The 17,017-nt window shown below is 41.1% G+C and overlaps 1 protein-coding gene across 1 annotated transcript in view; it reads right to left on the bottom strand.

Moving 5' to 3' along the window:
* The window catches only part of cdkal1 (CDK5 regulatory subunit associated protein 1-like 1), a 474,679-nt gene that overhangs the window by 65,670 nt on the left and 391,992 nt on the right, over positions 1 to 17,017 (bottom strand). Inside the window, exon 11 of the mRNA XM_056257716.1 lies at positions 4,927 to 5,107. Within this exon, the coding sequence (XP_056113691.1) occupies positions 4,927 to 5,107 (181 nt within the window). The remainder of the gene's footprint in view (positions 1 to 4,926; positions 5,108 to 17,017) is intronic.

The following is a 17,017-nucleotide window of genomic DNA, read 5'->3' as shown; positions in this document are numbered from 1 at the left end:
AGAATGAGAGAGGAGGCAAGAGGTTAGCGAAATCTCAGATAACCAAGATGGAGGCCTTCAGAGAATACACTCGCACTCCTCAAATCACACATCTTCATTCGGTAGAAAAATAGTAACTGAAATTTGATCAAAAAAGATGAACCTCAGAGTGACCTCGAGAGACTCAATATTTCAGCATATTAGGGCCGCAGTCCTGAGATTACACCAGCCTCAAAGCAGCAAGCTGAGGTGAAAAATCATCTCGATAAGCCAAAGAACCAATTTTTTCCCTTTATTTGAAGTCATAGCTCAGCCTCACAGATGAAGGACAATGGCAAGATGGACAAAGGTCACTGTAGGGTTTTTGATGGGTTTACATTTGACTCAAGCAGGTCTAAATGAGACAATCTTATCTTGTGGTGGTGTACTGCAGGAAATTGATACATTTCCATACAGTTCTACACACCAGGTTCCTCCTCTGCTGTGGCCTTGCAAGGACTCAAGAACATCAGCTTTACAGAGCGGTTGAAAAGTTTCTGTCAGAAGTGACTGAAGTTATAAAAAGGATAGGTTGTGACATAAGGACAGTTAGACCACTGAGAAGAATATGAGCTCTGCAGTCCGAGTCATTCTCATTACACAATATCCTCATGTGTATCAGCCATTGTGCGTCTATAAATAGTATGAAGACAAGCCGCTCCACCACTGCAAACAGATCACTTTGCACAGAGTGTGAAAACGTCTCAGGCAAATGGAGATAATATAGAAGCATGTTGCTATTCATAAATCCAAAACGAATGTGCATCTGACACCTCAACAACTATGAAAGATGGCACCTCATAAACTGTCCAGCTGCTTGATTCACTGCTCACATAGAGAACAAACATCACAGCAGTGGACATAACGGACACATCCGCCATCCCAGGACGAGTCTTTGGTATCCTGCTCTTGGCTCCGTACAGTATATTGTAGATTCTCTGTGTGCAGTGAAAACCCAGATGACCTACTGCTATGGCCAAAATGAACAGCATACAACAGAGCACATAGTGAGGAACACTCTATCCACAATACAATGCACTTAAATTGAACTTCTATTTCTGGTGTAATGACAATGAAATAATACCAACTGTGACTTTTAACATCTCTTTCTGGGGTTATGACATGTTCATGCAACCAAAGTTTCAGAAATTTTTACACAATATATATATTTTTTTTAAGCAACCATTTATATTTCAATGATGATAACTGCTACTGCTGCGGAATAAATGCAAAGTAAGTCACATCACTACAGTGGCTAACATTACATTCATGCTACATTTCTCATTTTTGTTTATACATGTGTGTTGAACATATGACTTGTTGAGCATGGTGTTACTAGCATCATGCTCTACAGGTTGACCTAAAGGATAACGTTATGTGATAATGTAGCAAACTGCTATTTGAAATGTTCATCACTACTTACTGTTCTACACTACCGTTCAAAAGTTTGGGGTTGGTAAGATGTTTTTGATGAAAGAAGTCACTTCTACTCACCAAGGCTGCATTTATTAGACAAAAACACAGTAAAAACAGTAGAATTGTGAAAAATTATTACAATTTAAAATAAACTTTTTATGTGAATATATATTTAAAATGGTACTATAGGCAGTACTCAGTGTGTGGAGTGAGCAGAACATTAATATTCCATTGTGAATATAGCATTAATTACAAGGTGAGAAACAGGCCCTGAACAATACACTTGACAAGTATTGAAACATGCGGTGTACATGTGGTGTTGAATTCGGTGAACAAAAAGGCCAAGATTCTCTCCTCTACAGGAAGTGCAGTGATGACACTGTCCGTGCACAATCACAACTTCCATTCACAGTCAGTCTCATAGATCGCACAAGACCTTAGGATCTGCTCCTTCACCCTCATCAGTCCATCTGAGAAAAGCCAGAAACAGCTTAAAAAAGAGTCTCAGATGACGCACGGGAAAGATAACAAGCAAGCTGTAGCTCTGGGGGAGATGTTTCTTCACGGTGACTGAAAAATGGCTAAACGATTTGGAAATGAGAAGTCTGTTTTGTCTAAGCGACACCAGTTTAGTTGTTGTTTTGCTCCAGTTTTCCCCATGAAGCTGACATCGGTCGCTCCAGGCCTTGCCCATCTGTCTTTGTTTTAAGATGAATTTGTTTTCACATGTGCTGGGTATTCCTTACTGATCCCTGTGCAGGAATGCTCAGAAAAACTGGCAGAAGCTTTGAATCCAAATCCCTCTAACTTTGACTCTAGGATGCTGCCTTAATTTCCCCTGGTTACGGACGAGCCGCCAAGGCAGACGAGCTGTCAAGGTAAACACCTGTCCAGCTAGTAAGAGCAACATTCCAAGAGATCATTCCAATTTATCTCCACTCACCCTTCCCTCATGTGGGAGTAATTATGCTGTTCTGGAGGCTCCCAGTTTTTCCAGCTCTGCCTGCATGCCAGATCTCCTCGGCCCGAGCGACCATTCGACGCTGATAACACGAAGCAATCCATTACTCTGACCAAGCCATTCATCACACTGTGGCGGCTGGACCTCAACTATGAGATAAACGTGCTAAGAAACCAAAGCGCCCATCCATCCCGTGGCCCCTGGCAAACTCGACCCAGATCGTTCGGTCCCAGGCAGACATCTGGAAGTGTTATTAATGCGCCGTCCTGCCAGAGCTGACTATCTCTGATGGGTCTGGTAGAGGGACGCCCCTGTGCGGATGTAGCAGGTGCACCAGGTGGGTCCGGGAGATCCCACAAGACCCTCCATCAAACCTCCATGCTCCCGCAGCTACAGCAGCATTGACCCTGCTGTCATGATGAAATCTTTCCCTACATACTAGAGCAAAGAAGAGCAGAAATAACTCCGCTTGTGGCACACACGTTCCAATCTTATCAAACATCCTATCAGAATAGCTGTTCTGACCCACAACATGAGCAATGAGTCATATGCATAGGTAGGAACCCCGTCTACAATCTATCACAATCTTTAATATCAGGAAGATCAATCTGACACAGAAGACGTCAGATTGGGCCACTGCTAGCAATGACCTTCATTACCTCTGATAAATAGACAGTGCAAAAACATCATAAAGGAATTGAACGGATTCTCAGAAATGGGCAATCCCATCTTCATTAGGGTTAATCACCATTCAGTTCCTCGGATCGCTGATGTTTTACATTACTAAAGGTTCCTGTAACGTGGGATGGATCGATCCGTGCTGGAGAGGCAATGTGCGATCACCTCAGAGGAAGAGGCAACAAAAGGAATGACATATGAAGAAGCTTTTATAAAAGAAACATGCAGGACGTTAGATGAAAGATGATCTCGGTGGTGAGAGCAGAAACACTGACTGTGATAGTTACACATCAGCAAGTCAAACAAAAGGAGAGTGAAAACACTCTGACTTCAGGAACGAGTCCAGGAGAGAACAATTTTTACGGGAGCACACATTAACACTGAGAATGTGCTGATAATAACGAGAGCCACACCAACAACTGAGACACAAAAAACAATAGAAGAGTTATTTACATCTGACAGGTTTTGCTGCACTAAATCGATGAAGGCAGCTAAACTGTTCAAGTGTGGATAGAAAAACCTACAGGAATCCCCATGTGTGAAGCCACTCTTCCTCTAATAGTTTGAGCTTCATTAGTCAGTTTAATTGTTTCAGTGGGGTCTAATCGCTGAGAAACTCCATAAGGCCATCACATCTGGGAGACGTCTTCCAACAGCTGCATTACATAATGAAGAGTAATCGACAGGAAGATTCGCATATACCTGTTGTCTGGAAGCATTTGTTAACAGGTAGGGTGATTGACTATGGGTCCTGGTACTATAACCAGTGCTGCATATTGTATGTTAGACCAGAAACAGGGCATACTTAATCCCTTAGCAATCTACTATGGGCAATCGGATTTGATATTATTACATCTTCAGCATAAACTCAGCCTTTCCTCACAACATTTCAACAGTGTAATGCCGGAAGCCTTATTCACACGCTCTTAAATATGCTGCACCACCAAGAAAGATAACTATAAAGATAACTATAACTATATTTGCGTCCACACCAACGAACGATAACGATTAGGTTTATTCTAAGCTCGTGTGCTGCAGTTTCAAACTGTGTACAACATCATTGAACATGTTTTTGCTCGCCATAAATTCATTTCAACGCCACAGCCAAACTGTTCGAGATATCAAAAATCCGCTTGCAATTTAGCATCCTGTCTTGGCTTCATGTTTCAAGCGCTTTTCAAACAACCCTAAACAGCCGACTTCCTGTTGGGCAGAGCTAATGATATACAGTGCGGTGGTTCGGATTGATGAGATCTATATGTGTACGGAGTTCCATACAAATCCATTCTTGTATGTGTCCAAGATGATAACAACAAGAAAACAATAGGGCCTCCACCCCCTTGGGGCTTGGGCCCTAATAATAATCCTTAGGAAAACAATACCTAATTAAATAAGTGAACAAGTGAGTTTGAGTGAGCAAGTGAACAAGTGGGAAAGAGAGATGCAACAGAGCATCAGTGTGAGATGTACATGAAGACACTACATATTCGTACATACACTAGTATTCTCGTAAGAGCCTCACATTGTATGAACCTCTTTGAATCTTCTGAAGAAGAAATAAAATGTGAGTAAGGTAAAAAGAGTTGTGTTCAGCTAAAGGTTGTTTGCATATCGAATATGATTTATAATAAAGTAGGACTAGGAGCACTCATGAAAAATACTTGTGATCAATTGCTTTCATTTATTGATTTATTAAATTTACTGATCGTGTTTTATTTATAAGTAAAAAAAAGTTTTTATTTATTTTATCAGTGCAGATCTGTTCTCTATTTTTATATCTGTTCTCTTACATTTACTTTCATAATAAACAAAACTGAGCATGAGTACTGTAGGTACACTTGTTATCATCTCACCATGTGTGCTGGAATCTGTTCCATCTTGGCCGCTGGAGTTCCAGGTCGTGGGTAGAACTGGTTAATAAAGAGGCTGGGAAAGCAGTACTGCCTCACGAGTTCCATTGTCTCCTCAAAGTCCTCATCCGTCTCACCTGGGAAGCCGCAGATGATGTCAGTGGCAATAGTGATGCCTGGAACCCTACAGGAGTCGGACACAAGACATGCATTTATTTATCATTTAACGCATCAAGGGCTATATTCATGGCAAACTCAGAAGTAACATAATTTTAATATAATCATAATAACAATAACATTTTAATTAATTGTATACAATAATTTAACAATATTATCTCTATACATAATACATAAAAATAACAACAATAATAACAATAAATGGTTACTCTTTATTTTAAGGTGACAAAGTTACATTGTACTTACTCAAATAAGTACCAGGTAATATTAAATAAATAACTACATGTACTTACTATAGAGTTACAGTTTGTTTTTGGTTTATTAAAATCTTTATATTTGATAAAAATTCTAATAATTTCCCAGGAGAAACTTATGTAAAAATTTCCATTAATGTAATTTCTGAAAAAAAAAAAACATTGTCTAATATAATTTAAAGCACGACATTCCAATAAAATATGCTTTATTTTCAAAAAAGATGTACAACAATCACATAATCCCTTTTAATAAATATTCATGGGTACAGACACAGAACAACTCACTGTCTAATAGCATAACAGTGTAATGAATGATGAAATAAACATGAGAAGTGTTAAATAAAAACCCTTTACCACACAAGTAGCATTATGGGGCAAATTGTCCGTGCAACAAAATGCAGTCAATGTAGCGAGTGAATGTGATTGTGTGTGTTCTCACACAGGTCTCAAGAACCTTATTAGCAGCTTCAATAACCATCGACTACTGACTTCCACTCTGATTAAATTAGGACCTCTGCAAAGAAATTGGTTCATTGATTTCTTTGTCCATGAATTCTCTTATCATTGATCTTTTAACCAACAGAAAACAAAACAACTTGGAAACTGCCTTCTGAGCGAGTTGCTTGGTTGACAGGAAGTCCTATGTAGTCTGTACTGGACTTGTTCGCATGCGTCAACTTTTGGAAAACATGGATGGCATTCATCAGCCATAAATGCATGAACCCTGAACAGGAAGAATTCAGATCATTTTAAGTTTGTAAGTTTGTGTAAAGTGCTCAAAAATATCTAAGTGAGGATCTAGAAAAAAGGCTGGAGATAAAAAAAAGTATGCGCAAAATTTCTATTCTTACATGACATCTGAAACACTTGAGGCACTGGTGCTTGATGGCCTAAACATGTCGAGGAAATGACAAAAATTGCTGTGCCATCAATGAAACAATCACTCTATTTCCTGATATCTGTTACTGTAGATCTTCTTTCCCCATGATATTATTCCATTACCCAGCCACGGTGCTCCCATAACTCTCACTTCCACACATATCTCCTCTCTTTGGTCAAGTCCACCATAATGCACATTCTTAATCGCGTTAGGGTTCTTTCTTACGTTTCTGGCAGATAACCCCCGGCCTATTGATATATTTCTAGCACCGGCCTTCATTAACATTCACAAGGACTTGTAGGCAGTAATGTGTCTCACCCTTTCCAAAGGAAGAGTCACTGATGGGCATGGTGGAGAGGGTCCAGGTGTTAGCAGGGTCCGCTAATATGTATTTTGTTGCTTTTCTTTCCCTGACATTTCTCTTTTGCCACAGCAACTGCATTCCAAGTAATATGCAAGGCTTTAGCACCAAATGAAATTCACAAAGGCCACATTACACACTAACGTTTCAGGAGTGACAACCGCATTTAAATGCAGGAGTGATTCCCCTAAATTATCGTTCCATGTGTGTACGGATTGTGACTAACTACCGAAACGGTGATTATTGACACCGTGGTAACCATAGCAACATTGTGGCGTCTTTGGTATCAGCTATTCTGACAAAAGTAATATTACAGTTACAAAAGATTCGCTGTGTTCAGAAATTTTAACGAAAGCACAATCGCCGGATTGTTTATGCTTTACAGAGAGGGCTCGCAGTGTTGCATTATAAGAGTTTGTTGTTTAAAGGTTCTCTAAGCGGTCCTGGGTGACGTCACTTCTTGTTGACGTTCGAACTATTGTCAAACAAAACGGACGCTAGCTAGACCCTCCCTCCTCCTCATCTGCACACTAACCCCTCAAACCACACCCCCAAACCCTTCTTGTCGGTCATTGGCTGGAACAGTTTGTTATGTTTCGTGGAGCGGGTCGCCGCAGTTTGTTTTTGTTGCTGTTTGTGGAGCCTGGGCTGTCTACAGAGATCGCGTTTCTTTACAGTGTGTTCAGGGGACAGGCAGCCAGCGGATAGTGAGGAGATGTTTGCTGTATGTGACAAAAAATGTTTTGGCCTAAAAAACGCGTGACATCGCTTAGAGCACCTTTAAGCTTGGCTCATACAGCAATCATGTTTATGGAGTTAATAAATTGAGCAGAGGCGGGCAGCAAAATTTCTTATTTTCAGCATAAAGCATTTCCATTTGTTGTGGGTTTTTTTTTTGGGCTTGTTCTTGTTCACTGATTTGCTTGCAAGATCTAGCAACACAAATAAATTAAGGCTCGTACCACTTTCTCTGTGATTTCTTGAACCGCACATACAGACGAGAGATCCATATCTGATGCACGGTCAAATATTTATTTTTAAAATATATATATTTTTTAAACTGTTACCATTCTTACACTGAACATTGTTATGCACTTGATGATGCCTTAATCTGTTAAAATGTGTAATGTCCTGAGACTAGTTAAAGCTAGGCCTGGTTTTATCCTGTCTCATCAGTTCCTGTCTTCCATGGTACACTAAAAGGAAGAGTATTTTAGTAGAAATCTCCAAAAAGGACACAATAGCCTCATGAATGTATGATAACTGTTGACACCCATGTCGTTCCATGCCATCATAAAATAGAGTGCATATAGAGATGGCACTAACAAGTTAATTTCAAACTGGACAGGAATTTTTGGCTAGACACTCTTCCTGACATGAGACCACTCAGGCATTTGGTCAATTTTGGAACAAGTGCACAGCGTCCTTCCTTATAAAATAAACCTGTTAGTTCAGGACATTATTGACCTGAACATCTCAGGATGACACAAAGACAAATTAGAAGTGCATTAGAGGAACCAGACACATCAGGACTCCTCATCTTTCAAATTTAAGAAGCCTTGATAGCTCATCAGAGAGCGTTGAGAAAAACATACACTAGAGATTCAGTGGAATGGACTGCTTTCCTCTAAATCCATTATGTTTCCCAGCTCTTCAGCCTTTCCATCCTTCTGTGGAGAAAAACAAACTAAAGAAAAGAAGAAAGCAAATGACAGAATTGGATTCTCTCTAAAGCAAGCAGACCCTTTCTGCATCTACCTTCCGGCAATAGTTGCCCTGTGTGTGCTGGCAGATGGAGGCCCTTTGATACTTTGTTGGCTTGTCGAACATGATTGCGGTCCATTCCATTTTTGGGCTTATTAGAAAGCATCACTCCCATGGTCACAGTCAAAGTTGCTGACAGCTCCCGTCCCTCGAACGGTACAGTCCAGCGAATGCCCCAGATCTGAACTACAAAACACTGACATTAAAGGCAGAGGTATCGACATGGAGGAGATCCAGAAGAGCAAATGTTGCAAAGCAGTTAATGAGATCCATTGAAGGAAAATAAACAGCAGCCGCCACAGGAACGGCTTTCACAATGACAGTCCTAGAAGCTTGAATAGTACATGTTGGCAAACAAACATGGCCTTGTTTGTTAATCAGCCACTCAATCAGAAAGGCACACACCAACCAAGCAGACCCTGATTGTTTGGTCATTTGATGTGAACTGTGGTGCCAAAAGAGAATGTGGACATTCAATTGGAAACAAAACAGCGAGACAAGTGGCACATTGTATGATAGTATGTGAGCATTAACAAGCCTCTAAATGTCGAAAGGCAACACAAAATAACTAAGTACACAAATAATGGCCCATTTCTCAGGAAGCAGAAATGCCACAGAGCAAAGCAAGTTCCAGCTGAATAAATTGAAAAGAAACAGGAGAACTGAAACTCAATCAAGATCGGCTTCAGAATGGACAGTAATAGGATCTTCATGAAGCTTGGAGAGATCCAACTGTGTGTTTTGGTGTCACGGTTTGGTGGATGGGTAAAACGGCTTCTTCTGCATCTGTCAGCCCATCAATCTCTCATGCCAGAACCTTTTGGCCCCTGTTCATGCGGTTGATCAAATTACGGTTTGGCACGAAACTGGAAGAAGCCACGTGTTGAGCTCATCCTCATGGCTGGAGTGCTCATTCCCCTGGGTCACTGGCAGGTCTTGCAAGAATAAATCAAGGAAGGTTCCTCAAGGACACTGCATGAAGATCCTTATAAATACACCAATATATAACCACTGAACAGTAAATACTTAACAGTGCCATTGTTGTGTTTATGTATTGAGGGTGCTGTGGTTGAGAGGAATGCCGAGCAGGGTAGTTGGACCACTGTGCACTCGCGGATTGTAGATGGTACTATTTCATACTCTAATGAACTCCATGTTAGATTGAGCCAGGACATGAGAACTGGACTTGATATACCTGTCGGATTCATTCAATTCATACATTCCACTAAACAGAAAAGACTTAAGAGGTCCTTCAAGAAACTTCCCTTCAGGAAATGTGTGATGAGACCAGGCTCATCTAAGAGCATACAACATAATTCAACATTCAAACACACACACTCCATGCTCTAGATCACACTGATTTCCATCTCCTGTGTTTACACTTTATTCCTACCTGCACTTAAAATCACTGCAGAACATTTCCCAGCGGGGCTTGAATCCATTTAATTAAAACCTTCTGGATATTGTCAAACTTTGAATTAGATTGGCAAGTGTGGGACTAGAAGGGTTTATGAGAGAAATTCACTTTCTGTAGTGAATTATTATAATTTCTTTGTTTGCAGAGGCTCTGAAGGTGTGGGGCGGAGTAATACCCTTCTATAGACGTTAGGCTGCTTTCAGAGGTGTATATTTACATAATAGATATACGAGAGTGAACGAGATAAAATGAAACGAGATAAAACGAGATAAAACAACTAAAATAAACAAAGGAGCAGGGATAAAAAGAGACGAGGCAATCTGTGAAGGTTAACATTTACTCATTCATCCAGCATAGGAGTACCCTGCTACCCATCTGTGGGCCGCCAGCATCCCAGCTAGAGCGGAGCGGGCCAAGCTGTGAAGTGGAAATGTGGAGCCCATCGGCAGTGCTGTGGGTGGAGGAGGTAACGTAGCAGTAAGCAGACATCATGTCAAACTGTGAGCCTTTTGAAAAGCCTCTTCAGAGATGGAAATAACAATGGAAATGTGGCATTCACATAACTTATACCATTTTGGTCCCCTGGAAATGGAATGAATATGTAAGAGTGAGATGTAGTGAGAGCACAGATATAGACTATACACTCACCGGCCACTTTATTAGGTACCCCATGCTAGTAACGGGTTGGACCCCCTTTTGCCTTCAGAACTGCCTCAATTCTTCGTGGCATAGATTCAACAAGGTGCTGGAAGCATTCCTCAGGGAGTTTGGTCCATATTGACATGATGGCATCACACAGTTGCCGCAGATTTGTCGGCTGCACATCCATGATGCGAATCTCCCGTTCCACCACATCCCAAAGATGCTCTATTGGGTTGAGATCTGGTGACTGTGGAGGCCATTTTAGTACAGTGAACTCATTGTCATGTTCAAGAAACCAATTTGAAATGATTAGAGCTTTGTGACATGGTGGAAGTAGCCATCAGAGGATGGGTACATGGTGGCCATAAAGGGATGGACATGGTCAGAAACAATGCTCAGGTAGGCCGTGGCATTTAAACGATGCCCAATTGGCACTAAGGGGCCTAAAGTGTGCCAGGAAAACATCCCCCACACCATTACACCACCACCACCAGCCTGCACAGTGGTAACAAGGCATGATGGATCCATGTTCTCATTCTGTTTACGCCAAATTCTGACTCTAACATCTGAATGTCTCAACAGAAATCGAGACTCATCAGACCAGGCAACATTTTTCCAGTCTTCAACTGTTCAATTTTGGTGAGCTCTTGCAAATTGTAGCCTCTTTTTCCTATTTGTAGTGGAGATGAGTGGTACCCGGTGGAGTCTTCTGCTGTTGTAGCCCATCCGCCTCAACGTTGTGCGTGTTGTGGCTTCACAAATGCTTTGCTGCATACCTCGGTTGTAACGAGTGGTTATTTCAGTCACTGTTGCCCTTCTATCAGCTCGAACCAGTCTGGCCATTCTCCTCTGACCTCTGGCATCAACAAGGCATTTCCGCCCACAGAACTGCCGCTCACTGGATGTTTTTTCTTTTTCGGACCATTCTCTGTAAACCCTAGAGATGGTTGTGCGTGAAAATCCCAGTAGATTAGCAGTTTCTGAAATACTCAGACCAGCCCTTCTGGCACCAACAATCATGCCACGTTCAAAGTCACTCAAATCAACTTTCTTCCCCATACTGATGCTCGGTTTGAACTGCAGGAGATTGTCTTGACCATGTCTACATGCCTAAATGCACTGAGTTGCCGCCATGTGATTGGCTGCTTAGAAATTAAGTGTTAACGAGCAGTTGGACAGGTGTACCTAATAAAGTGGCCGGTGAGTGTATATCATTATATATAATATACATCGTTATTCCTGAACAATGTTCTTCCACATCAACACTAATCAGGTAAACATGAAGGAAATCGAACAGAGTTTAACTACAACATGCCAGCCAACAGCTCAAAGGAACACCAGCACCAGTTTGTGTCGCATTAAACTACAGTGAAAATACTTTATGAGTTGATAATCATACAAAAAAAGTAAAAAAAAAACTCCTACTCCAGTGGTTTTCAACCTGTGGGCCGCGGCCGACTAGAGGGCCTCTGCGATCCTCCAGGGGACCGATTGATTACTTAAAATTAATTTAAATATATTCATATAATTCAATAATTTTATTACTAATAATTTAAATAAAAAAATTTAAAGCACCACCTCTCTCGTACGTATTCTGTTATTGTTTCGAGGCAGCCCAAGTAGTTTCTCATCCTGCTGTGTGAAATACAGACGGAATGGCGGCTCAAAACACCCAACCGCTTCATGAACATAGTATACGCAAACTACATCTCTCAGTTGGATAAAGAAAACCAGTGTCGCTAAAAAGTATAGATGGATGATGATTGTAATGAAGGTAAAGACGATTACAGTGACATACAGGTGTCGTACATTAGGCATGCACGAGTCCATTATTATTGATGCGCAAACAAACCATGTATGTGTGCGCTCTCGACCAACTGATCACTATAACATCGTATTTCTGCATGAACAGTTCAATATATTCACGTTGTTGTCAAAATTAATATTCGTCTGTGAGCGTCTTATAACGGATGCTCGCTAAGGAAGCGTGTTTTGGAGAAGTTTGTGAGGATCAGTGGTGTTTATGTACACATGGGCATCAGACTCTCCAAACAGACATGATTGCTTGTTCTGACAGAGGAACTGTTCACTGATGACATCGACCCGCCTTCAGATCGCTGAGTTTCCTCACATTCAGAATGTTATTACTTGCAGTATTGATTTGGAGAGGAGGGGGACCTTGGAGTAAAAAAGGTTGGGAACCACTGTCCTGCACTATCACAAGCTGAAAAATTGTACGGGGTAAGTTAATCTGATAATAACATGCATATTCCTTCATACAGTAAGGTCTGAGTAAGAGCGGATTTCTTCTGGCTGTCTTTTCCATGTTCAATCTACAGTACACAGTTTTTAATCTGACAGAGAAACAACAGAATTATACTAAATAGTCACATAATTCACACACTTTATAAGATACACAGATGGAAACTGTCAGCAGTGGTGTAATGTAACAAAGTACAAACTTTGTTACAGTAACTTTAGTATTTTTTGGTAGAATCTGTACTTGAGTTTTTATATTTCAACTTTTACATTTACTCCACTACATTTCCTAAAAAAAATGTATACTTTTACTCTGATACATTTCCCCAAAGCATATTCCTTACTTACTACAAAATAAAGTCGAAAGAACACAGACTTCTAGCAAGCATGTGCAGAAAAGTGCTTGCACAACCGCGGCTGATTTCATTTTCCGGGTTGCGTCCATTGTTGGAGTGGCTGAGAAGCGTGCGCTGTCATTATACAGTACGAGAGCGGCCTCTAGCGGCGAAATAAAAACTATCACTGACGCCTCGTGGTGTTTGTTTTGACACGTGACATGAGGCTGGGCGCTGCAGAGAGCGTATTTACTTCAGAAACGTGTTTAAAACATAGACAGCAAAATGGTATGTTATGTTACAGTGTACAATACAGTAAATGTTTTCCTATTATTATTATTAAGTAATTATTTTGTTGACTAGATGCTGCATTGGTGGAGAACAGCAGATTGTTTCTGTCGAGGCTGAGAGGACGCTAACATTAGTAGCCTACCTCAAGCGGTTAAAACAATGTGACAAAAACACACGCAAGTCTGATCCAAATGTTTAATGTCATAATTGTTACCATCTATTTGCATTAGTTTATATCCATTTGTTTGCTTTTATGCATTTGTTATCCAGCGAAGTTGGATATTTAAAGCTAGAGAAATAGCACATCGACAAAGCAAACTGTATCCTCATGCAGCCGACAGAAACATAAATCAGAAATGCATTCAATTTCAGTTCTTTTTTATCGTCACTGTAACACATATTTTTATTAGATAATCATCAAGTGCTCTAAAATAGAACAAATAACGTGTGAAAGTATACATATAATATACATATGTGTCTAATTTCAATGCTATATTTGCAAACAGCATGACTGTTTGGATTTTTTTGAAATGGTAACAATGTTACAAATTGACTCTTATTGTAAAGTAACTAAGGTTAATAAAAGTATTGTTTGTTGTTAATTTCAACATTTTATAATACATTTTAAAGTTGTCTCTTACATTAGTTAATGCATGAATTAACATGAAACAGCTTGCTGGATGACACAGTTTCAGACTCAGACAGCCCATAACACATTGGTTGCAAGTTTTCTTTTCAGCTTTTGTGAGCTGGCAGACAAGCCAGAAACCTAACTAAATGCAATACATTTCATCCAATGTCCCCTTTGAGTACAATAAATATCACATACTTTAAAACTTTTACTCAAGTAATATTCTAAACAGTGAATTTAACTTCAAAGTAATTTTCTGGTAAGATATCTATACTTTTACTCAAGTGTGGCTTTCAGGTACTTTATCCACCACTGACTGTCAGCAGTGCAGAAGTAACTCCAGGATCTCCTGCCACCTGATGGGTTAGATATGGTATATCACCTGGATAAAACAGGCCATAGTTTACTTCTAAGTATGGGTGTTTCATATTTGAACATCTCTATGCTGAAGGCCATTAGTTAAATTTCAGCTTACTGCACATCCATGATCATGAACATTAGAAGAAACACTGAATATACAGTACTCATTCTCAGAGACTGAACGAGAGCTTCTGTTGCAGCTGATTTGTGTAGGTGTGATGTTTTGATACACACGCACGCACGCACGCACGCACGCACGCACACACACACACACACACAAGTGAACTTAATAGCAGTTGAAGTGCAGTCAGTTTCGCAGTGATGTGGAGTAACTAATTAAAGGTGCAGTGTGTGCCTTTTAGCGACCTCTAGCGGTTCGGTTGCGAGTTTACACTAAGGGCTCAGCCCACCGCTCACCCCTCCCTTTCGAAGAAGCTACGGTGGCTAAAACGGGACAAACATCGTCGTCTGAGACAGCAGAGAATAGCCAGCGTAAACCAAGTTTCTGTACCACAGTCCATTATAAACCACATCATGGATAAAGTTTCAGGTGAGGATCAAGGGTCTTAATGCATAATATAATAATAGTAATCAGCTGATTGTCTCACGAACGTAACCAGCACATTCTCCCCACATAGCAAACCCGTAATACAGCGAGGGAGAAGAACCACATGAAACTATGCAACTATATATTTTTTCTAACAGGGTAGTAAAAGTTTAGCTGGCTAATATGAGCTGTTACTGTGGCTGAGCTGGTTAAAGCGTTAAGCCTTGTTTAAACTCGACGTGTCCGCATGAGCCCAAAGGTGCGTGCGGCAAAAATGACGTGATTGTAACAGCGCGCGCGCCTCCACATCCCCTAGACACCACTTACTACACACGATAGGCTTTTTTTCTCTGATTTTGGAAACTCGATCGACTTAAAATGCTTCCAAGATCGACGGGTTGGTGATTCCTGTAACTGTTTTACGGTCAATGACAAGAGTAGCCTACTAATCAGCTGTCTCACGAACTTAACCAGCACATTTATCCCCACATAGCAAAGCCATAACACAGCGAGGGAGAAGAATTAAGTTACATGAAACAATCCAACTACATATTTACACCACTGACAAGGGAAAAGTCCCTACTCACGGTGTTTATGACTAGCTTCTTCTAGCTTCCTGCAGCTTCTCTTTCAAGGTAGTGACGAAACGCGCTCTGTAGCGCTGTTTGTTCGCTGTCGGCTACGGTAGAAACATGACGTCACAATATGGCGACCTTCATAGAAGGGGATTCCCGCGCCTATGTAGATATACACTCACCGGCCACTTTATTAGGTACACCTGTCCAACTGCTCGTTAACACTTAATTTCTAAGCAGCCAATCACATGGCGGCAACTCAGTGCATTTAGGCATGTATACATGGTCAAGACAATCTCCTGCAGTTCAAACCGAGCATCAGTATGGGGAAGAAAGTTGATTTGAGTGACTTTGAACGTGGCATGATTGTTGGTGCCAGAAGGGCTGGTCTGAGTATTTCAGAAACTGCTAATCTACTGGGATTTTCACGCACAACCATCTCTAGGGTTTACAGAGAATGGTCCGAAAAAGAAAAAACATCCAGTGAGCGGCAGTTCTGTGGGCGGAAATGCCTTGTTGATGCCAGAGGTCAGAGGAGAATGGCCAGACTGGTTCGAGCTGATAGAAGGGCAACAGTGACTGAAATAACCACTCGTTACAACCGAGGTATGCAGCAAAGCATTTGTGAAGCCACAACACGCACAACCTTGAGGCGGATGGGCTACAACAGCAGAAGACTCCACCGGGTACCACTCATCTCCACTACAAATAGGAAAAAGAGGCTACAATTTGCAAGAGCTCACCAAAATTGAACAGTTGAAGACTGGAAAAATGTTGCCTGGTCTGATGAGTCTCGATTTCTGTTGAGACATTCAGATGTTAGAGTCAGAATTTGGCGTAAACAGAATGAGAACATGGAACCATCATGCCTTGTTACCACTGTGCAGGCTGGTGGTGGTGGTGTAATGGTGTGGGGGATGTTTTCCTGGCACACTTTAGGCCCCTTAGTGCCAATTGGGCATCGTTTAAATGCCACGGCCTACCTGAGCATTGTTTCTGACCATGTCCATCCCTTTATGGCCACCATGTACCCATCCTCTGATGGCTACTTCCACCATGTCACAAAGCTCTAATCATTTCAAATTGGTTTCTTGAACATGACAATGAGTTCACTGTACTAAAATGGCCTCCACAGTCACCAGATCTCAACCCAATAGAGCATCTTTGGGATGTGGTGGAACGGGAGATTCGCATCATGGATGTGCAGCCGACAAATCTGCGGCAACTGTGTGATCCCATCATGTCAATATGGACCAAAGTCCCTGAGGAATGCTTCCAGCACCTTGTTGAATCTATGCCACGAAGAATTGAGGCAGTTCTGAAGGCAAAAGGGGGTCCAACCCGTTACTAGCATGGGGTACCTAATAAAGTGGCCGGTGAGTGTAAATGCCTCATTCTAAGGTAATAAAAACATTACGGTTTATTAAGTACGTTTTTTATACACCACTGAACACATAGTTATGGATGTCATATTGCATTTCTGTTAATAGATACTCAAAAATGTTACACATTGCACCTTTAAAAGCAGTGACACTACGGACATAACATTTTTCGGTGTTGACAGTATAGAGCTGCTGTTTCAAAAAAACTGTAGCATTTCC

Source organism: Rhinichthys klamathensis, unplaced genomic scaffold, assembly GCF_029890125.1.
Source record: "Rhinichthys klamathensis goyatoka isolate OS25496 unplaced genomic scaffold, OSU_Roscu_1.1 h1tg000006l_1, whole genome shotgun sequence".
NCBI lineage: Eukaryota > Metazoa > Chordata > Actinopteri > Cypriniformes > Leuciscidae > Rhinichthys > Rhinichthys klamathensis.
Note: the sequence above shows the minus strand (reverse complement) of the source record. Positions and strands in the feature narration are given on the sequence as shown.